The sequence below is a fragment of the Pavona decussata genome, unplaced genomic scaffold, assembly GCF_977016875.1.
Source record: "Pavona decussata unplaced genomic scaffold, jaPavDecu1.1 SCAFFOLD_300, whole genome shotgun sequence".
Lineage (NCBI taxonomy): Eukaryota > Metazoa > Cnidaria > Anthozoa > Scleractinia > Agariciidae > Pavona > Pavona decussata.
Window position 1 is genome coordinate 1,553,333 of NW_028145697.1, and position 17,083 is coordinate 1,570,415.

Below are 17,083 nucleotides of genomic sequence, written 5' to 3' on the forward strand. Positions count from 1 at the left end.
TGCAGACAAATAAAACGTTCTTGGACACTTGTTTAGTTTCTACAATGTCATTTCTTCAATTTTTCTGTGAAATTCGTCTTGTTCATGAAATCATGCTGAAAAATATTAGATGTTTCATTGTTTTCATTGTAATTTTAGTGCTCGGCAGTTTTCGTAAACAAGGGATTGTACTTACCATTTACTGCCGTCAAACCAAACTTTGTTGCCATTATGTATTTTTTTTAACAGCCGCCTCGTTTATCGAAATAATTTCCTCTTAAGTAACCGTGGCAAAACGGAAAGCCATCTTGTTCCTCTTCGGCTGCTCGGAGGTGAATAGTACTTGGCTAATCACCTCCGAGCTAGCCAATCAGTACTATTCTCTTGCGTGGTATATACTACAGTGGAACCTCGATTTTACGATATGGAAAGGGGACAGCAAAATCATATCGTTAAATTGGGATATCATTGTAAACGAACTCCCGATTTATAAATAACTTTTGCCGGGACACAGAATGTTGATCGTTAAATTGGGAATATCGTTAGATCGACGATCGTAAAACCGGGATTCCACTGTACTAAGTCATTAATATTACATTTTTTCCAAAATTCAGTGGCATTTACTTAGGTAATACATTCCGAATATGTCTTTAACTTTCTTAAATATTATTTCTTCAAACAGGAGCTTTGTGTGAAAATGGATTCTATTGAGAGACTACTCAAGTTTCTGTTTACGCTGTTTGCTTTACCGTTTCTGCAAGAAAAAACGATGCATGTGTACGCAGGTAAATAAATAATTGAATACAAGAGAAATTACATAGCTTGGATTTCTCGATTTTCCCGACCACAGAAACCGTCCAAATGTACTAGAAACCTATCACCTATTGATAAAGAAACTCAAAAATAGTATAAAATGTGAACGTTACATGGACGTAATTAAATTTTGTCATAAGGATAAAAGAAAAAAATCAGATTACTTGAAATGCGGGGGTCCCTGGTTCAAGCCCCGTCCTCGGCCACGCTTGTATACTGAGGCAGTTGGTTTGCCTCCTGCCAGTTGGGATAGGCCTTACGCCATTTTGACGAGTAGGCAAACACGTCTTGAAATAACAGTGTTTGTATGGAAATCCGATGTCAAATAATTTTCCTACAACATTGCTTCTGAAAAATTCATAAATTGGAAACTTTTGCACAAGGAAAAGGATTTCAAGAAAAAAAAATTGAGGGATGTAGCTGTGCCAGAAAGCGTCAAGTTGCGTTTTGAACTTTCCATACATTTCCCTGTTTTTTTTTTCCCGCGAACTATGTTTGGAAACTTTAATTCACTGCTGGTTCGCTATACAGACAAATGTATGGAAATGTCAAAACGCAACCAGATGCTTTCTAGCACCGCTACATTCCTCAGTTATTTTCTGTAAAATCCTTTGCATAGTGCCTAATTAAAGTTTCCAATTCATGAATTTTTCAGAAGCGATGTTTTATGACAATCATTTGACATCGGATTTTCATACAAACACTGCTATTTCAAGACGTATTTGCCCACTTGTCAAAATGGCGTCGAAAACCGTGACAAGGCCTATTTTTAACCTGTTACAGTATGTTTAATTTGACTATTATTTGTTTGCCATTATTTCTTAGTGGAATGCCTGTAAACTAGCTTCGGGTAGCTGAGTCAGTTCCACTATAAAAATATATATATATTTTAGTATGAAATTACCTAGTCAAGTGAGCAATGAACTGTTACACAAATTTTTTACTCCAATAAAAATTGTCAAGGTTTGGTGGTGTTCGCGATCGGCGTTACTTTGAACCCCTATCCCCTCCCGCCATGCTAAATACGGCTAATTTAGTTCTTCGAAACTTTTTTCCTAGATATTACACTTGTATTAAATTGTAGAAAGATCTCGTTAAAGAATCACGCTCCACCAAGATACGAGCACTCCATCAACGGTTTTTTTCTGTAGTACAGACAATTATGCGACTCCGTTGAATTATTTCGTCATCGCAGTTTCGACTTAAAGTTGACTTTTCTTCTTTTCGAAATTTTCTGGGATAGTCCAACGTTTGGTATTCGGTGTTTTCCGCTCTCTTCTCCGACTTGTATCGAAATTAAGTTTTCAATGGGCCTAAGCAGAAGCATATTGAACTCATTTATCTTTGAGTAGGTCACATTTGCGCAATACAGCCAAAACACCCCAAAACAAAGTCAAAATAATGGCTCCTTAACACAAGAAATGTTTTGGAAAGAAACAACGGACTAAAAAGGACTGAAAATAGGGAATTAAAGCAACTGAGAAATTTTCTCGTGCAGCAGTTTTAAAAACCTTAAAAGGTTTCAGCCGTCTTCAGCGACTGCGAAACTAATAATCACGCATGCGTTGTTGACACTTACAACGGACTCCTACGAAAGGCCCCAAATGTTAACAATAACAAAGGCACGCAAGGGACACTGGCTGAGCGTGGTCCTTTAATAATTTTGTCAGGGACCTAAGAAACAAATATCTTTTTTCTTCTTGTGATTATTGTAGCCGCGATGTGCACCCCTCCGTGCCTCCTGTTTTCAAACATAACTGATATCGTAGCCCTCGACTTGAAAACGGCAGATGAACATTCTGTAGTCTCTGGGTTAACAAGAGCATGGGCTATTGACGTCCATTTTGGCTTGGGCTACATATATTGGAGCGATGTGGTGGAAAAAACAATTAAACGTTCTGGTATTGACGGATCGGATGCGACGACTGTCGTCAATAATATTGGTGTTTGCGAGGGATTGGCAGTGGAATGGAGGAGACAACAGTTGTACTGGACTGATACGTCGCACGGTACAATATCAGTATCAGACTTGGCAGGGAATAACCAAAGGACTTTGCTGAAAAAGGGGATTGATCAACCCATTGATATAGCCGTGGATCCAGACGTCGGGTAAACAGATGAAGCCTATTACTAATTTTAAGTTAACAAATAGTTTTAATCTTTGCCGTGCGTCTGTACTCTAATAACGAACACTGATGACGTCAAAACGTGGTTAAAAAAGAAATAAATAAGCTGCGAGCCGCAGGCAAGTAGCGTGACTGATGTTCTTACGTTTTGACGCCATTTGTGTCTTTCAAACTAATACTGGCCTTTTTTTCGACTTCTGTAGTCGAGGTATATCCCTATCCCGCATAGTTATATCCTCCCCTCTCCCGGGAGGCATGGCTGCAAAAAAATCATGTTACAGTTTTTTTTTTTTAGTTAACTGGTTTATTAAACAGTAAAACAGTGCTTTAAATTTTGTTTATTCTTTGTTAAAATATCAGACGTAATTAACCTGCCAACAAAAACCTCACAAGACATTTCAATAGCTTATGTGATAAAAACACATACTGCACTGCTCTGAACGCTTCCTATTAAGGTGGGGGTAAACGTGAATTTGAATGGAATTTTAAGTGGTTTGAAGAAGAGATAAAAGAACGAAAATGATTATTAAAAAACCAACAGACAGTTGATAACTTGGTATCCGTCTAATAATTATTATCTACAAATTCTAATTTTAAAACTTCACTAAATCTTCAATATTTCTTATTTCTCTACATTTTACCAATCCTTCTCCTCCCAAATGTACCCAAAATTCACCTAAAAGTTCACAAAACACCCAACAACATAGATTTACGGGATAAGCAGAGTTTTTGGATTGCTTGAAACGTGAACGAGATATTTCCACTAAACCGATTTTAAGCGGCATGGAAACAGCTTTCAGGTTTACCCCTGCCTTAAGATAGTTTACAATAAGGCGCTAGTGACTGGTCCCAACGACTCCCAAGGGAGTAAGGCTGAGCCAAGGAAAACATCCAGGATCGAGGAAAACAAAACTCACTGTTTCCATGGAAACAGTCATTAAGCGATCATCAGTGGATCTTTCAACTCAGCAATATCCAAGAGATTATATGCGCTTGTCCCCCTTTCTTGAGCAGAGAACTGAGCTATGGTTCGTTTAGTTCTTCAAACGTTTCTTCTAACAATATAGTTTATGAACTATATCCAACCATTGTCAAGCAGAGAGATGATGAGAATTATAAACATCAGCTAAGGGATATTGTCTGATGTTACACCCAAACTCTCAGAAACAAGAGCCTGGAAAGCTAAGGACCGGGCTCTCAAGCTTCTTAAATTTCTACCTGTAAAAGCCTGGGAAAAGTACTAGTCACGCGTGTCACAAAACGTCCGAGGCCTACGCGATCCTCGGCGATCTTTAGCGTCCCCTGTCTGGGCAAGTTTTCCTCTTGTACATGTCGTCACACGCACAAAATGGTCTTCTTTTCAAGGATATAAAAATTAGTCTGGGGCTCTTAACTTCTTCACGAAAAAGCACGCTCTATGTCGTGAAAATCACAAACTCAATGCAAGTCAACAAACCAAATAATCTAATTAGAGTATCTGTTATCGAAGCCAATATTCCAAGCAGATCTTATCAGCTTATTTGATTAGAAAGTCAACATTACAAGCTTACCTTGCAAAACCAGTGGCTGTAGATAGCTTTTCATCGCCACTGTCTCTTCCAAACTGTTATCTTCCCTTCGACCATGTTTACCAAATCACACAATCTGTAATCAACAACCATACGTATGACTCCTGCATAAAACATTATAGCTCCTGACAGATTCAACCATATTTGAGTCTCCACGCAGCTATAGCAAATAAGGTAACTCGATTGTACGATTAAGGACGATGATTCAATTATTTATAGTCGCAGATGAAGAAATTTTGCAGCCCGAAGATGCACACAAGCAGAGTCTTTTGTGAGATGAGACGTTCACGTTTGTCACGCAATGAGACCGAGCGCGCAGGACACCCAACAAAATTCACAACCAATTTATTATTCTTTTCAATATACCGTAAAGTTCCGATAGTAGCGACCCTCGTTACTTTCGGAATTAGCAGCGTTTGGGGCTCGTTACTTTCGGAGAGTCGTTACTTTCGGGGGGTCGCTATTTTCGGGGAACAAAAACCATGAAACAAGCTAGCGCTAGCTCTTTTCTCCGAAATGAAAAATTATATGTTTCGCGCAAAGCTCAAACAACAGACAGAATTAAGACCACTACCCACTTCTGGTAGCAGGGACAGTGAAATAAACATCGATGGTCTACCGGACTACTAGTCTCCCTCGCAGCCGTTTTTTGGGCTGTCACGCAACGCTCCCCCCAAAAGAAGCGGCTGCTGACATCCGAACTGAATTCCTTTCTCATTGTCCTTGCGGTTTGTTTGCGGTCTTTAGAACAGACCAATCACATGCCAGAAAATCTAAATGACGTAAGATTTCGCGCGAAAATGTGGTTGTGGCAGATAATCTAGCTCGTGTTTTTGATCATGGCGGAGGAGACACCGAAAAAAATTGTTGATGAGAGCTCAAAATGTTTCACATGTTCATCGTTGTGCCCTGGTAAAGACAAAGTATATATTTTCGGCAAAACTTCTCACAATTTCGCTGAAATCATAAAATTGACGCTTAACATGCAACTGCTACGCTAACGACGCGAACACTAAATTGTTTGTTTGCAAGACATTGTGCTATAAGCGGCTGTTTAAGTTTCAGCGAGCTACTGAGAAAGTAGAAGAAGCTAGAAAAGAAATCCAAGACGCCTTTCAAGCTAAGCCAAGGGCTAAACGCTTGATTCGACCTACAGATGGAGATCAGGAAGAAATAAGAGGATCGATGATTGCCATCAACCGCAAACCGAGCGAAGGCGTCGAGAACACTCGAATTTAGCGCGGCTAACAGACCTTCTACCACTTGTGCTTCTTCTTTTGACATTCAGCCACTGCTAGCTGGTTCGAACCCGCTTAGTTATGTCTGTGGCTTCCTATCACCGATTCAGCAAATCGGTCCGAATTATCGAGTGTTTCCGCACGTTGACACAACACAAGACTTTCGGCCTCCATTGACCTCAACTCCTTCGTGTTCGTCGGCAAACAGGGAAACAGCCTCGTGGAAACTCAGCAAGTAAGGTTATCCGTGCAGTATCCAAGCAAAAGCCTGAACAAAACGCTTCACGGGACTTACCAGAACGTTGGCAAAGCGCTCGCTCATGGAGTACCCTCAAGAATTGCGAATTGCTTCTTTTGGGGGAGCGTTGCGTGACAGCCCAAAAAACGGCTGCGAGGGAGACTACCGGACTACCGCATGAATGAATCAGCCGATGTAAAATCGAATTCTTCTCTGACTCAGAGGAGGAAAGATAAACTCAGTGCTTTTAGTCCATGACACACCAATAGGTTTTATACTGCAGTATATATAGAGTTTTCAGATTTAATTTGAAGAAAAAACGTTCCTGTTGCTAATTATTCCGAAATTCTACCAGTTTAGTTTCCACTTTACGCTATCAGTGATGTCAAGGACGAATGATGACTTAATGCTTTCCGTTGTTGTAAAGTGCCTTATCGTGGTCATATTTGTCCATGCAAGAAGATATTAGTACTGTACATTAATAATTTGACTATGGATTGGAAAACAATAGAGGCATTCGGTATTTATATGAAGTAATTAAAAAAAAAAACTTGCGTGGTCTCGCTTACTTTTTGGGGACTCGCTACTTTTGGGGGGGTCGTTACTTTCGGGGGCTTGCTATTTTCGGGATTTATTAATAGCCACAAAGTTTTAACGTTACTTTCGGGGGGTCGTTACTTTCGAAGGGTCGTTACTATCGGAACTTTACGGTATGTTAATTAACCCTACTAACCTCATATCAGAGTAAAAATTCTTTTGAATTTTGCACTTGCTGACGAGGCTAATAGGGCTAATTTTCATGAAAACAAAAGAATAATTTATCGGCCGCCATTTATGAAAAAGGTCTATATTTTTATTCTGCAGCAGTTTGTCTGCGTCTTCCGACTTCAAGCTTAAATTCCCCTGATATGGATAATAAAGTTGTTACCAGCTCTTTATCTTAGGATGCGATTTTTTAGTGAAAAATTTTTACAAGCAGCCTCTAAACTCATTAAAATATTTTGAGAATTAAAATACAAAACACAACGATGTACATTCTTTGTACATCGTGCACGGGCAGTGGACAGAATGGTACCTGACTGGTGTCAAATGGGCACACCCTGTACAGCTTGATACCACAGCTTTGCCTGATTTTATCGACGAGATCAAAACAACAAAAGAGAACCGCATTTAAAGGCTGTGACAATTACTTCTGGACGGATGCAGAAGTCTGTCCTAAGTAGTAGCCTGAACATTGCTAGAACTTTCAAGGTTTTGTGCTAGATTAAGATGCTTAAACACCCATTGGATCAAGCTAATAGCTAGATGAAACAGACGATACAAGAGTTTTAAGACCTTTTTTAAGTATTATTTTTAATTGATTTCTTTGTTTATTACATGATTTTATTGTAGCTTTATACGCATGGCTAGTCACGGATTCCCGCCTTGCTCCTTGTGTGTGTGTGTGTGTGTGTGTGTGTGTGTTTATTTTTTATTTTATTTTATATCTAGCATTCAGATGTTAACATACTGTAATAATAATAATAATAATAATAATAATAATAATAATAATAATAATAATAATAATAATAATAAAAATGAAAACAACGTGTTAAAAGTTGGTTGCCATGGCAACATCAAACTAACGAATAACAAATGATGAAATGAAACTATTTCCAGTGAAGCGTCTGAAAATTTTACAACCTTTTATTGCGTTTGTTTGAGTATTGGAAAAAATATATCCAGTTTCAAAGTCTCCGCGGGCAGAATCTGCCCACCTTCCGGTCTACATAGGATTAATTTAAATACCACTATAATTAATAATTGCTAATAGTTTTTATGCCATTTTTTTTTTTCAGGATAATTTTTTGGACCGATCGGGGTGCTCAGCCAAAAGTAGAAAAGGCGAGCTTGATTGGGGATCAAAGAGAGTCCATAGTATCCTCAGATCTTAAATTTCCGAATGGCATTGAAATTGACCCAAGAAACCAACGTATCTATTGGGTGGATGGAGGAACGAGGAGAATAGAATCCGTTGATTATGATGGAAGAAACAGGAAAACGATTTCGTTGGTTCCCGTTTTGAATCCTTTTGGAGTAGCCCTGATCCCTCCGTTCTTGTATTATACTGGTTTCTCGGAAAGGAAGACTCTCTGGCGTAAGTAAACTTCATTTCATATGTTATGAGTGCGGGGCAATTAAACACCCTTCCTTGACGGGAGTTGAGTCTTTTACCTTGCCCTGAGCCCTTTAGCCATTGGAAGACTTCATCAAGCCCGCAGAAATTCCATGAGTCATTTGCCAGCTTGACAAGTCATGTGACAATGATAGCCTGAATTTGCATTTTCTCTTTTTCTTGTTGTTGTTTTCTTTACGTGGTATTTCGTATGTATGGAGGAAGGAAGACCCTGGCACTTGGAAGATCCTAGAGTGCGAAACAGCTTTTCGTTTGGTTTAGATGCAGGAAAGGAAAAAGAAATTGTTAGCCTTAAAGTGCCCCTGGGACGAAAATTTCATTTTCCATCTTTTTGCATTTTCGTGTAGAATATGACCTTCTTACTCATGTTACCAAATGTCAATCCTTTACGGCGATTGGAAGTATTGTTATTTTTTTTAGCTTTTTATTCGAGATTTCATGGCCGCCATTACTTGGCCTTGTTCCGGAAGTTAAGGCTCAAATTACAGGAACTGACGTCATTGGCTCAACACGAAAAATTCCACATGGCTAATTTTCATATGGATTCTACTTCATAAACTGTATTCTGCTGTTATTTAGTTCGACTTCACGTAATCATATAAATATTCACAGCACGTGAATAGCAATGGATAGACCGGGACAAACAAAATAAAACTCTTGTTCGGAGAAAGCGAATAATGACTGAAACTTGACCAAGATTCAGCCTTCTTATCTAACACCAGTTTCGGTTCTTGATATCGGAAAGTATTCTTACTCTAACCGCTTGTAATTTAACAGAAAAATCTGTCGGGGTATTTTAAAAATATCTCGATTTTTACAAAGTAGGAACTTTTTCATTCATTTGCGCTTTATTTTAACTGTTTTTAAACATAAATATCTTAAAATCGAAGACACCCATGAAGCTCAATATAAATTTAGAATGTTTTGCTATAAGGAAAGACCTTTAAACAGAAAAGACAAAGTGTCAAGTTTTATTTTGCCAGAGATGTTGGTGAAAAATACAGGAATAAATAAAATCACCCCATAATATTTACTTGAAAACTCATTATTTACTTGAAAACGCTCTTACAGATTTTTTTGCTAATTTCGCCTACAAGTTGTCTAGATCGAGTAGTTTAAATCCCTAAAGTTTCGTCATAAAGTAGCGACTAGATTTCGAGATAATCGACAATGTTTAAAATTTAGAGGCTATGCGCTTCCGTTGCTATGGTAACAGCTGTTGCTTGGAGACCGATGAGAAAATTAACTTTGATCATATGTTGAAATGATGATGTAGTATGAAGGAGATCGAAGTTTATCTTGTACTCGAGATGGTAATTTCAAAACTTCCACCCTAAGTCCAAACTGCTGCAAGCCTCCTAAAGCCTTTGTATCGATACAATATGTGTCCGTGACGTTTTTCTGCGAGCCCGCTAATATGGACACCCTGATAATACGGACACTAACTAGCATGTTCCCTTGGTGTCCGTATTAACCGGAATCCACTGTAGTTGAGGTCATGACTGAAGTACAGTTCTCTATAAACCTAGTACTTTGCTACGTCTTCTAGAGTAGAGTCCTTGGCAGGAATGGAAAGTTGTGTTTATATTGACAGACGGATTATGACAAAAGTAAAGGACTCGAATTGAATTATGCTACAATAGAAAATCATTGGACTTTAGTGGGAAGACTGTCAGCTGCCTGTTAAAACATCTTTATGGTCTAGCTTCCGAACCAGATTTGAAAATTTCAGATTACCAAAACGACGAGTCATTTTATTATCGGTCTTTATGTGCACTGTGAGATGGCAAACCATCAGTTATTGTATTTATTGAGAGCTTCCTGGCACCAGCTTTCCCGTAAAATTATTCGACGACACTAACATATTTCCATTTTGATAGGGAGTATCTTAATGGGAACAGCTAAAAGCGTGTTTCATATATCACATGCAAAATTAACAGTAACTATCTCATACCAAAATAACTGAGCGGAAAGTTAGAAATATACACTAATAAACCTGAAAAGGAAAACAGCAAAGAATAAGACTCAAAACACAAAAAGTGAAAATTACTTCTGTTGGCACTAACACATCAGGGAGGCAAAGCTGAAGAGAAAATGGGGATTCAAGTCAACAGAGAAATAGAAATAGCAAATTATTCACATCAAAAATATACTGGGAAACGCACGGTAGAATGTTGAATAGAAACCCAATGCTACGGGCCATTTGATATTGGCCCCGTCCTTTAAACGTTTTGCCTTTTTATAGACCTCCACGTCTTTTTGGTCCACAGAAACGCCCATAAAGAACTTGGCCAATATCAGGCCATCTTGACCGAACCCACATATCTTCCCATTTATAAATAAAACAGGTGTAGATGTCCGATGCAACGTCAATCTTTCATTGTTATAAATTTATAGGTCTTGAATTTATTAAGGCCGTGGAGGGTACACTTCCTCACCCCAAATGAATGAATGAATGAATGAATGAATGAATGAATGAATGAATGAATGAATGAATGAATGAATGAATGAATGAATGAATGAATGAATGAATGAATGAATGAATGAATAACGAACGGACGGACGAACGGACAGACGGACGGACGGACGAACGAACGAACGAACGAACAGATACAAGCTATGTTAAATAGGGCTAAAGAGGAGCAGCTAAACAATTTTTTTTTGTACCAAGGGCGATTCCGGGTTTGGAAAAGTTTTGACACTATTGGCCATCTGCGCAAAATAGATGTCACCTCTGGGAGAAATGTGATCAGTGATTACGGCATTAGAGGCTACCCTAAGGGCGTTGCTGTGTACGACAGTTCGAGGCAACCTCAAGGTATGGCCAAGTAGAATACTACAGTCGACTCTTACCTTGCGGACACCTCGTTACTATGGACACCCCGATAATACGGACAGCTGCTAAATCCCCGGCAAAAATAAGTTACAGACGTTTGACTGAAATATACTCCCGCCATTACGAACTCTCGCTATTAAGGACACTAACTCGTAGTCCCGAGGGTGTCCACAATAAAGGGAGTTGACTTTAACATGGAAAAAAAAGTTTATGTGTAATTTGCATTGTGAGTATCAAAAATTGAAGATTATATCGACGCTAAAAAAATTTTTAAATTTTGGATGCAATGATGATTTCAATTTTTTCAAATTTTCTCAATAGTTTGTTTAAGAAAAGGCTTAAATTTCCATTCTTAAGGGAAAAAATAATAAAATAAAATAAAACCGCCTCTTGACCATAACCTTTCCAACACAAGAGAATATCAAACTTCTCAAATGCAAACCTATCAAGGCCGATTTGATTGTGTGGAACCAGCCTTACTTTATAGTTTCTGTGGATCTCTTTACTGTCAATAGATTGGCCATTGTGTAGAAGATAATCTGCTCACAGGTTAACGATTACGCATACTTTCGAGTCGCTAAGACTGCCTTGCGTCCTTTTTTCCCCAGTGTTCATGTTTGGTGTATCAACAACAGTAACAAACCAGTCTACCTCAAGATTGAACTTGTACAATTATTAAAATCCCTTTAGTTCTAAAATTTGAATTCTAGGCTATGTGTACTATGTTCCTCAATTTAGTGTTGATTCATAAAGGAGCTAGCATAGACAATTATCCTTACAAAACTATTTTTCCTAATACGAGAATCAAGTCTTTGCGCGAAAAACAACGGAGGATGCAGCCATTTCTGCGTGATGACGTCTTCTGGTTATGAGTGTGTCTGTCCTGTTGGCTTACGACTGAAACAAGATGGGAGGACTTGCGAAAAAGGTAAGAAAACTATTTGTTGGAAACGCTTCTTTAAAATGGAGAAATGAAAACCAGTTATCTTTCTCCGACAAGAAAGGCTGCTAAAATAGCAAGGTGAAGATAAAGGCAAGATATTTTTTTATGAAAAAGAAAATGCAATTAGATTTTAGTAATTTTTTGAGAATATAGCCGTATTTGTTTGTGTTTGTGTGTGCTAACTTGCAATCCATTTCCATCGAATTAAAATAGTCTCGAATTTTGTCCATGATGACTCAAAGTAGAGAGATATAAAAAATAGTAGGATCAATTTAATTGCACTAGCTCAGATTCGATATCCAGAATTGCTGGTAAGATTTGCCAACAAGGAATTAAACATGTCGACCGAGTTTCAGCTACTATAATTGAAAGGGATAAAATACTTCCCTGGAAATGTTATCTACAATAGAAGAAACACGAAAATAGTTCACCTTTTACGCAAAAGTCGGGTTTTAAGTTTGTAAAGACCCTACCCAGAGAGCCACGAAAACCCAAGTGAGCAGCCGGAGGAGCTTTGAAAACTTTAGTCAATTTTCAGTCAATTTTAAGCCCCTTGCCTCTAACCTCTAACCGTTCCTTACCCCATGTCAGTAACGTCGCTAACACTCATTAACCCTAACTAGACAGGATGTGGTCGCTTAGTGTTCAAGAAATGTCGCAATGCTGCCATGGATGAATTCAACCTTGATAACGAACAATACTACAGAAGTGCGTTTCATGACAGTGAAGGTGACCCACGCAAGACTAATTTGGCAGATATAATTAACGGACTCAAATCAAGCTCTACTTTTAATATTGATGTACGGCATTCATGGAAAGTAAACATTTTATTTGTTTAATTTTCATGATTGACTATTTCGTAGTTGGGTAGTTAGGTAGGTAGGTAGATACATTGTTCGAGTACGTTTATGTAAGGTCCGATCTTTCTATCCGTTTTTAAATAGAGCTGATGATGATGATGATGATGATGATGATGATGATGATGATGATGATGATGATGATTAACCTGTTTGATTCTTGGAGTTTTACAGAACGACATTGAGATGGAAAGTTGGGAGGGTGGAGGAGGTTGGGGAAGGGGCTTCTCAACAACCAGGCAAAACTATAACTTTAGCAAAACTTCGGTGGTGGTTATTGGTTACACGTCACCTTCATATCAAAACGGTTTTTAAAACTTAAGAATGACAGAGAATCGTGCTTTGTAAGCTCAATATTTATTTAAAAAGTTACACTGATGATTGGTGGGACAATATCGGAAGGTGACTAGGTGACCGGATTCACGAAAATCTTCGAGACGTTGACAGAAATAACAAAGATGCATCCAAACTAGTTGTTGCGACACCTAATTAGTGTTTATAAAATTAGAAGGGTATAAAACAGTGCCTTACACTGGTCTAGGCAAGGCTGAGTGTGTCTTTTTTTATAAAACTTTTAATTTGCAGAAATAAAGAAGTTCCTTCTATTCCTTGACGCCTACGTCAAGTCCAGGTATGTTATATTGACTCCTGAGCCACGTTCGCAAATATATATGATTTCATTGGATGCCAGCCATTTCAGGGCACAATCCTTAATCCATCTGTTTGGAAATCAACGTCCAATGGCCCTGGCCTTCGACCCTGTTAAAGATCGACTGTATTTGGCTGATGTAGCACATGGTTTTATCGCTAGCGTTTTCATTAATGGTAGTGGGTGGAAGATATTGTTTAAATGCAACGTAAAAGCACCAAGCGGCCTAGCTATTGACAAGGTGGGAAGAAATATCTATTGGACGGATGCGGGAACTAGTCGTATTGAAGTAGCTCGACTTGACGGGACTAAAAGAAAAATGATGATCAAGGATGGACTCGACCAGCCGAGAGGAATTGTACTCGATGAGAGAAATGGGTAAGTTGAGACACGACAAGTAGAACCAAAATAAATTCACATTTTCTGTCAAGTTGTGCTAATTTCTTGTTCGCACTGTCTTTTCAATACTCATACATTCATGGCATTGATGTAATTTGTACACAACTTAATTAACGTATTTATAAATCAGCACTCAACTTGATTAGCCTAAAGTATTTTAAAATTTTTGGTTTTGTTTTGGAGCGCTCTGCACCGTTTGTAGTGTCTCACTGTTTCGGTTTAGAGAACAAGAGAACGAAGAACAAAACAATGCTCCTGGGCATAAAGACAATGGAGTTGCAGGTGAAACGGGTCCAATGGAAATAAATCCTTAAACAAGTGCAGGGCGTGCAGGGCCTATTTTTTGTTCTGGTTTTTATGAGTAAACTAATACACTCTATAAAGTCTTGCTACCGCGCGTCGGTTGGAAGGTTGGCTGTTGTAGTCTGTCAAAACCGGAAAATACGAAGAGGAAACCTTCAGAAGGTGATATAATAGCAGCAATAATTTATATTTTAAATGAAAGAAAAAAGCTGATTTCTTGGTAAAATAAGGAAATAAATAGAATCCAATATTTTTTTACTCTCTTCCTTAGGGTATTTTAGTTACCCTGAGAAAGAAAGGCCGTGCCTTTCGAAATGTTGCGTTCCATATATTTCCGTAACGGTGAAATCAGTCTTCAAGTTGCTCTTTTTGTATTATTTGTTCGAATTCTCCAATTTGTTGCTGATTAGATCCTTTACCACAGGATCCTTTGCTTTTATTTTGTTGAGGTCCCGTTACAAACAGTTAGTGGTCTTTAAATCATATGGCACGGGAAAGAAAAAAAAAACAGCCACGTAGACACAATAATTTTTTTTTCTCAACTCTTGTCATTTAACAACGTCTCAAGTAACTAAGATGGGCGTGAACACTCAAGTAGATTTTTATTGCATCAGTTTCCATGTTTTACCACATATTTAGTTCGTGTGAAGCTCAATATTAGCGCTCGGTGCACCCTATTTGAGCCTTCATGGCTGTAATACCTACGAGCTAGTCACGAGTACAAACCAAATTTCTCCAGGTTTTGTTGATCAAAAGTTAAGTAATGGAGGATTTAAGTTAGCCCTGTGAAGATCGAGTCAATGACGTGTTTGCACGTCACTGGGACATCATCGTCTCATTTGAGCTGTATCGGGCTGAGTTACGACATGATGTAATCTTTCAAACTTTCAAAAATGGTTTTCCATTGAAATGAAGAACGTATACTCGCTGTATGAGGTCGCTGCACATGTAGCATATTTTTGGGACCATATCGCATCTAGAACTTATTTAAAGATTACCTTGTTTGTCATGGAAGAAGTTCAACCCCAGAAATGTTTCACCTAATTGTAGTAATTGTGGAATTTTAGCAAACGCAAAGTACCAGCAAACAAGCTTACCATTATCCCACACACTATTCAACTTATTATTTCTATCGCTCAACGAAGGGCTAGCGCTCTCAGATTAGCAAAATACAAGATATTTGGATTGTTCAAAGATGTCACTTCCCAAAAAAATATATACTCTGATACAAATTCTTTAGGAAAACTTGCTAACACTAATCAGTCGATCACCGACACACGTTTGATATTATCGGCAAACATACGCTTACAAGATAGACCAAATACGATGGAGTGCGTTGAAACACTACTGAAATGATCCAACTGTCCCATGAAGCCACGGAAGAAAAGAAAAAAATATTGCCAGCCAACCGTCGACGTTCTCTTCATATCTAATGCGTGCGTGCGCATTACCTTCGAATGCATACGTTCAGCTGGATTCTACCGATTCTAATCGGTACTATCACAGAAAGAAAACATCCAACAAATTGCCTTGAAAAAGCCTTTACGAAGTTAATTTCTTCCCAAAAAATTTCAAAGGCATTTTATGAATCCTAATTGAATTAAAATAACCACCATTGAAACAAGGTATGCGAGGATGGATCAGACGAATAACGTTATAAAATCGACCGATCATCTCTTGAAAGCACTCCTTCACGGTTATATATTGGCCACGCGTCGTACCTTTTTATAAGTATTTATATTCATATAGATCGGTCAGTCATTGCCAGCATTTCATTACAATCAAGGGAGGATGAGCTAAAAGAACACACCCCGTGCCCCATGATAGTATTTTCAATCTGTAGGTAGTTTGCTTTGCCGCCATGTTGGTGTAAAAAGCAAAAGAAAAGTTGTTCTCATAGTTTGCTCAAAAGTGGAAGTTAACTCCCAAAGATGAAAAATCCGGCTTATTGTTCAGTGTACACCAAGATGCTCCTATGGTCACGCGGTCAATGATCAGAGGATCAAATGTCATGAAGGTCATTGCTAGAAGGAAATTTTTAAGATGTAATCGCGTTTGACAGTGTGTTTTGCTATCGAGCACAATGAGCATTCGAGAAAAGCTTTCTCATTTCGTGAAAACGGGAATGATGAAAAAGAAAAGGACCTGAAAGCAGTGAGAAACTCAGAGACGAGAATGTGAAAGCGAAGGTAAGATGTGTTTTAATACTTCTGAACTTATATAACGATTTGGCTATAAATTTTGAGCTGTGCTAAAATATTAACAAGGTCTTGATGTTCATATATTTTTTTTGTTTAGCGCCCGTGATCATTTAAGAAGCCGAGAAGTCCCGTGCAAAGACGTTTTCAAATTTGAACCCCTCTCTATCTTGGTCATAATAATAATAATAATCATCATCATCATCGTTTATTCAACCTTTTTGCAGTATAAACTGAATTGCAAGGAGGGGCATTAATTACGTATAAATATATCGGACACAAAAATATAACTGTTAATGTTAATACGTATCTCATTTCGCTATTTTAAACAAGATTCTGGGATTTTATGGTGCAAAAATTTCCAAAATCTGTTAGTTCTTGCGGAGGCAGCCACAAAAACAGATTCTCCTGTTCTAAGGGCATACGGTCTTGTGTTCGCAACTCTCGGCACTAAGCTTCGTAGCAGGTCGGAAGAGGAGTAACTTCGCTTGAGAAATGTTATACACGCATCCTCCCTCCTCTGGCACAGCAATATTAAGCCTGACTTCTTAAGCGCGTCCTCATAGCATAGAGAAGAAAAGATAATTTTTAGCGCCCTCTTTTGTATTGACTCAATTTGATCTCTTAAGTATTGCGTGAGGCCAGCCCAAGCGGGACTCGCATACTCTAAAACAGACCTGATGATACTACAATAGACAAGAACAAGTTGCCTATCAGTTAGTCCGCATTTCTTAAGGGCGCGTACTGTATATAGCCGCTT

The 17,083-nt window shown here is 38.4% G+C and overlaps 1 protein-coding gene across 2 annotated transcripts in view; it reads left to right on the top strand.

Annotated features, from left to right (window-relative positions):
- The first annotated feature begins 665 nt into the window (after positions 1–665).
- The window catches only part of LOC146454547 (uncharacterized), a 76,124-nt gene continuing 59,706 nt past the window's right edge, over positions 666–17,083 (top strand). For both annotated transcript variants that reach the window (XM_085095329.1, XM_085095330.1), the window contains exons 1-6: positions 666–764; positions 2,508–2,901; positions 7,801–8,099; positions 10,810–10,956; positions 11,777–11,902; positions 13,360–13,801. In XM_085095329.1, coding sequence (XP_084951455.1) covers positions 677–764; positions 2,508–2,901; positions 7,801–8,099; positions 10,810–10,956; positions 11,777–11,902; positions 13,360–13,801 — 1,496 coding nt within the window. In that variant the 5' untranslated portion in view covers positions 666–676. The remainder of the gene's footprint in view (positions 765–2,507; positions 2,902–7,800; positions 8,100–10,809; positions 10,957–11,776; positions 11,903–13,359; positions 13,802–17,083) is intronic.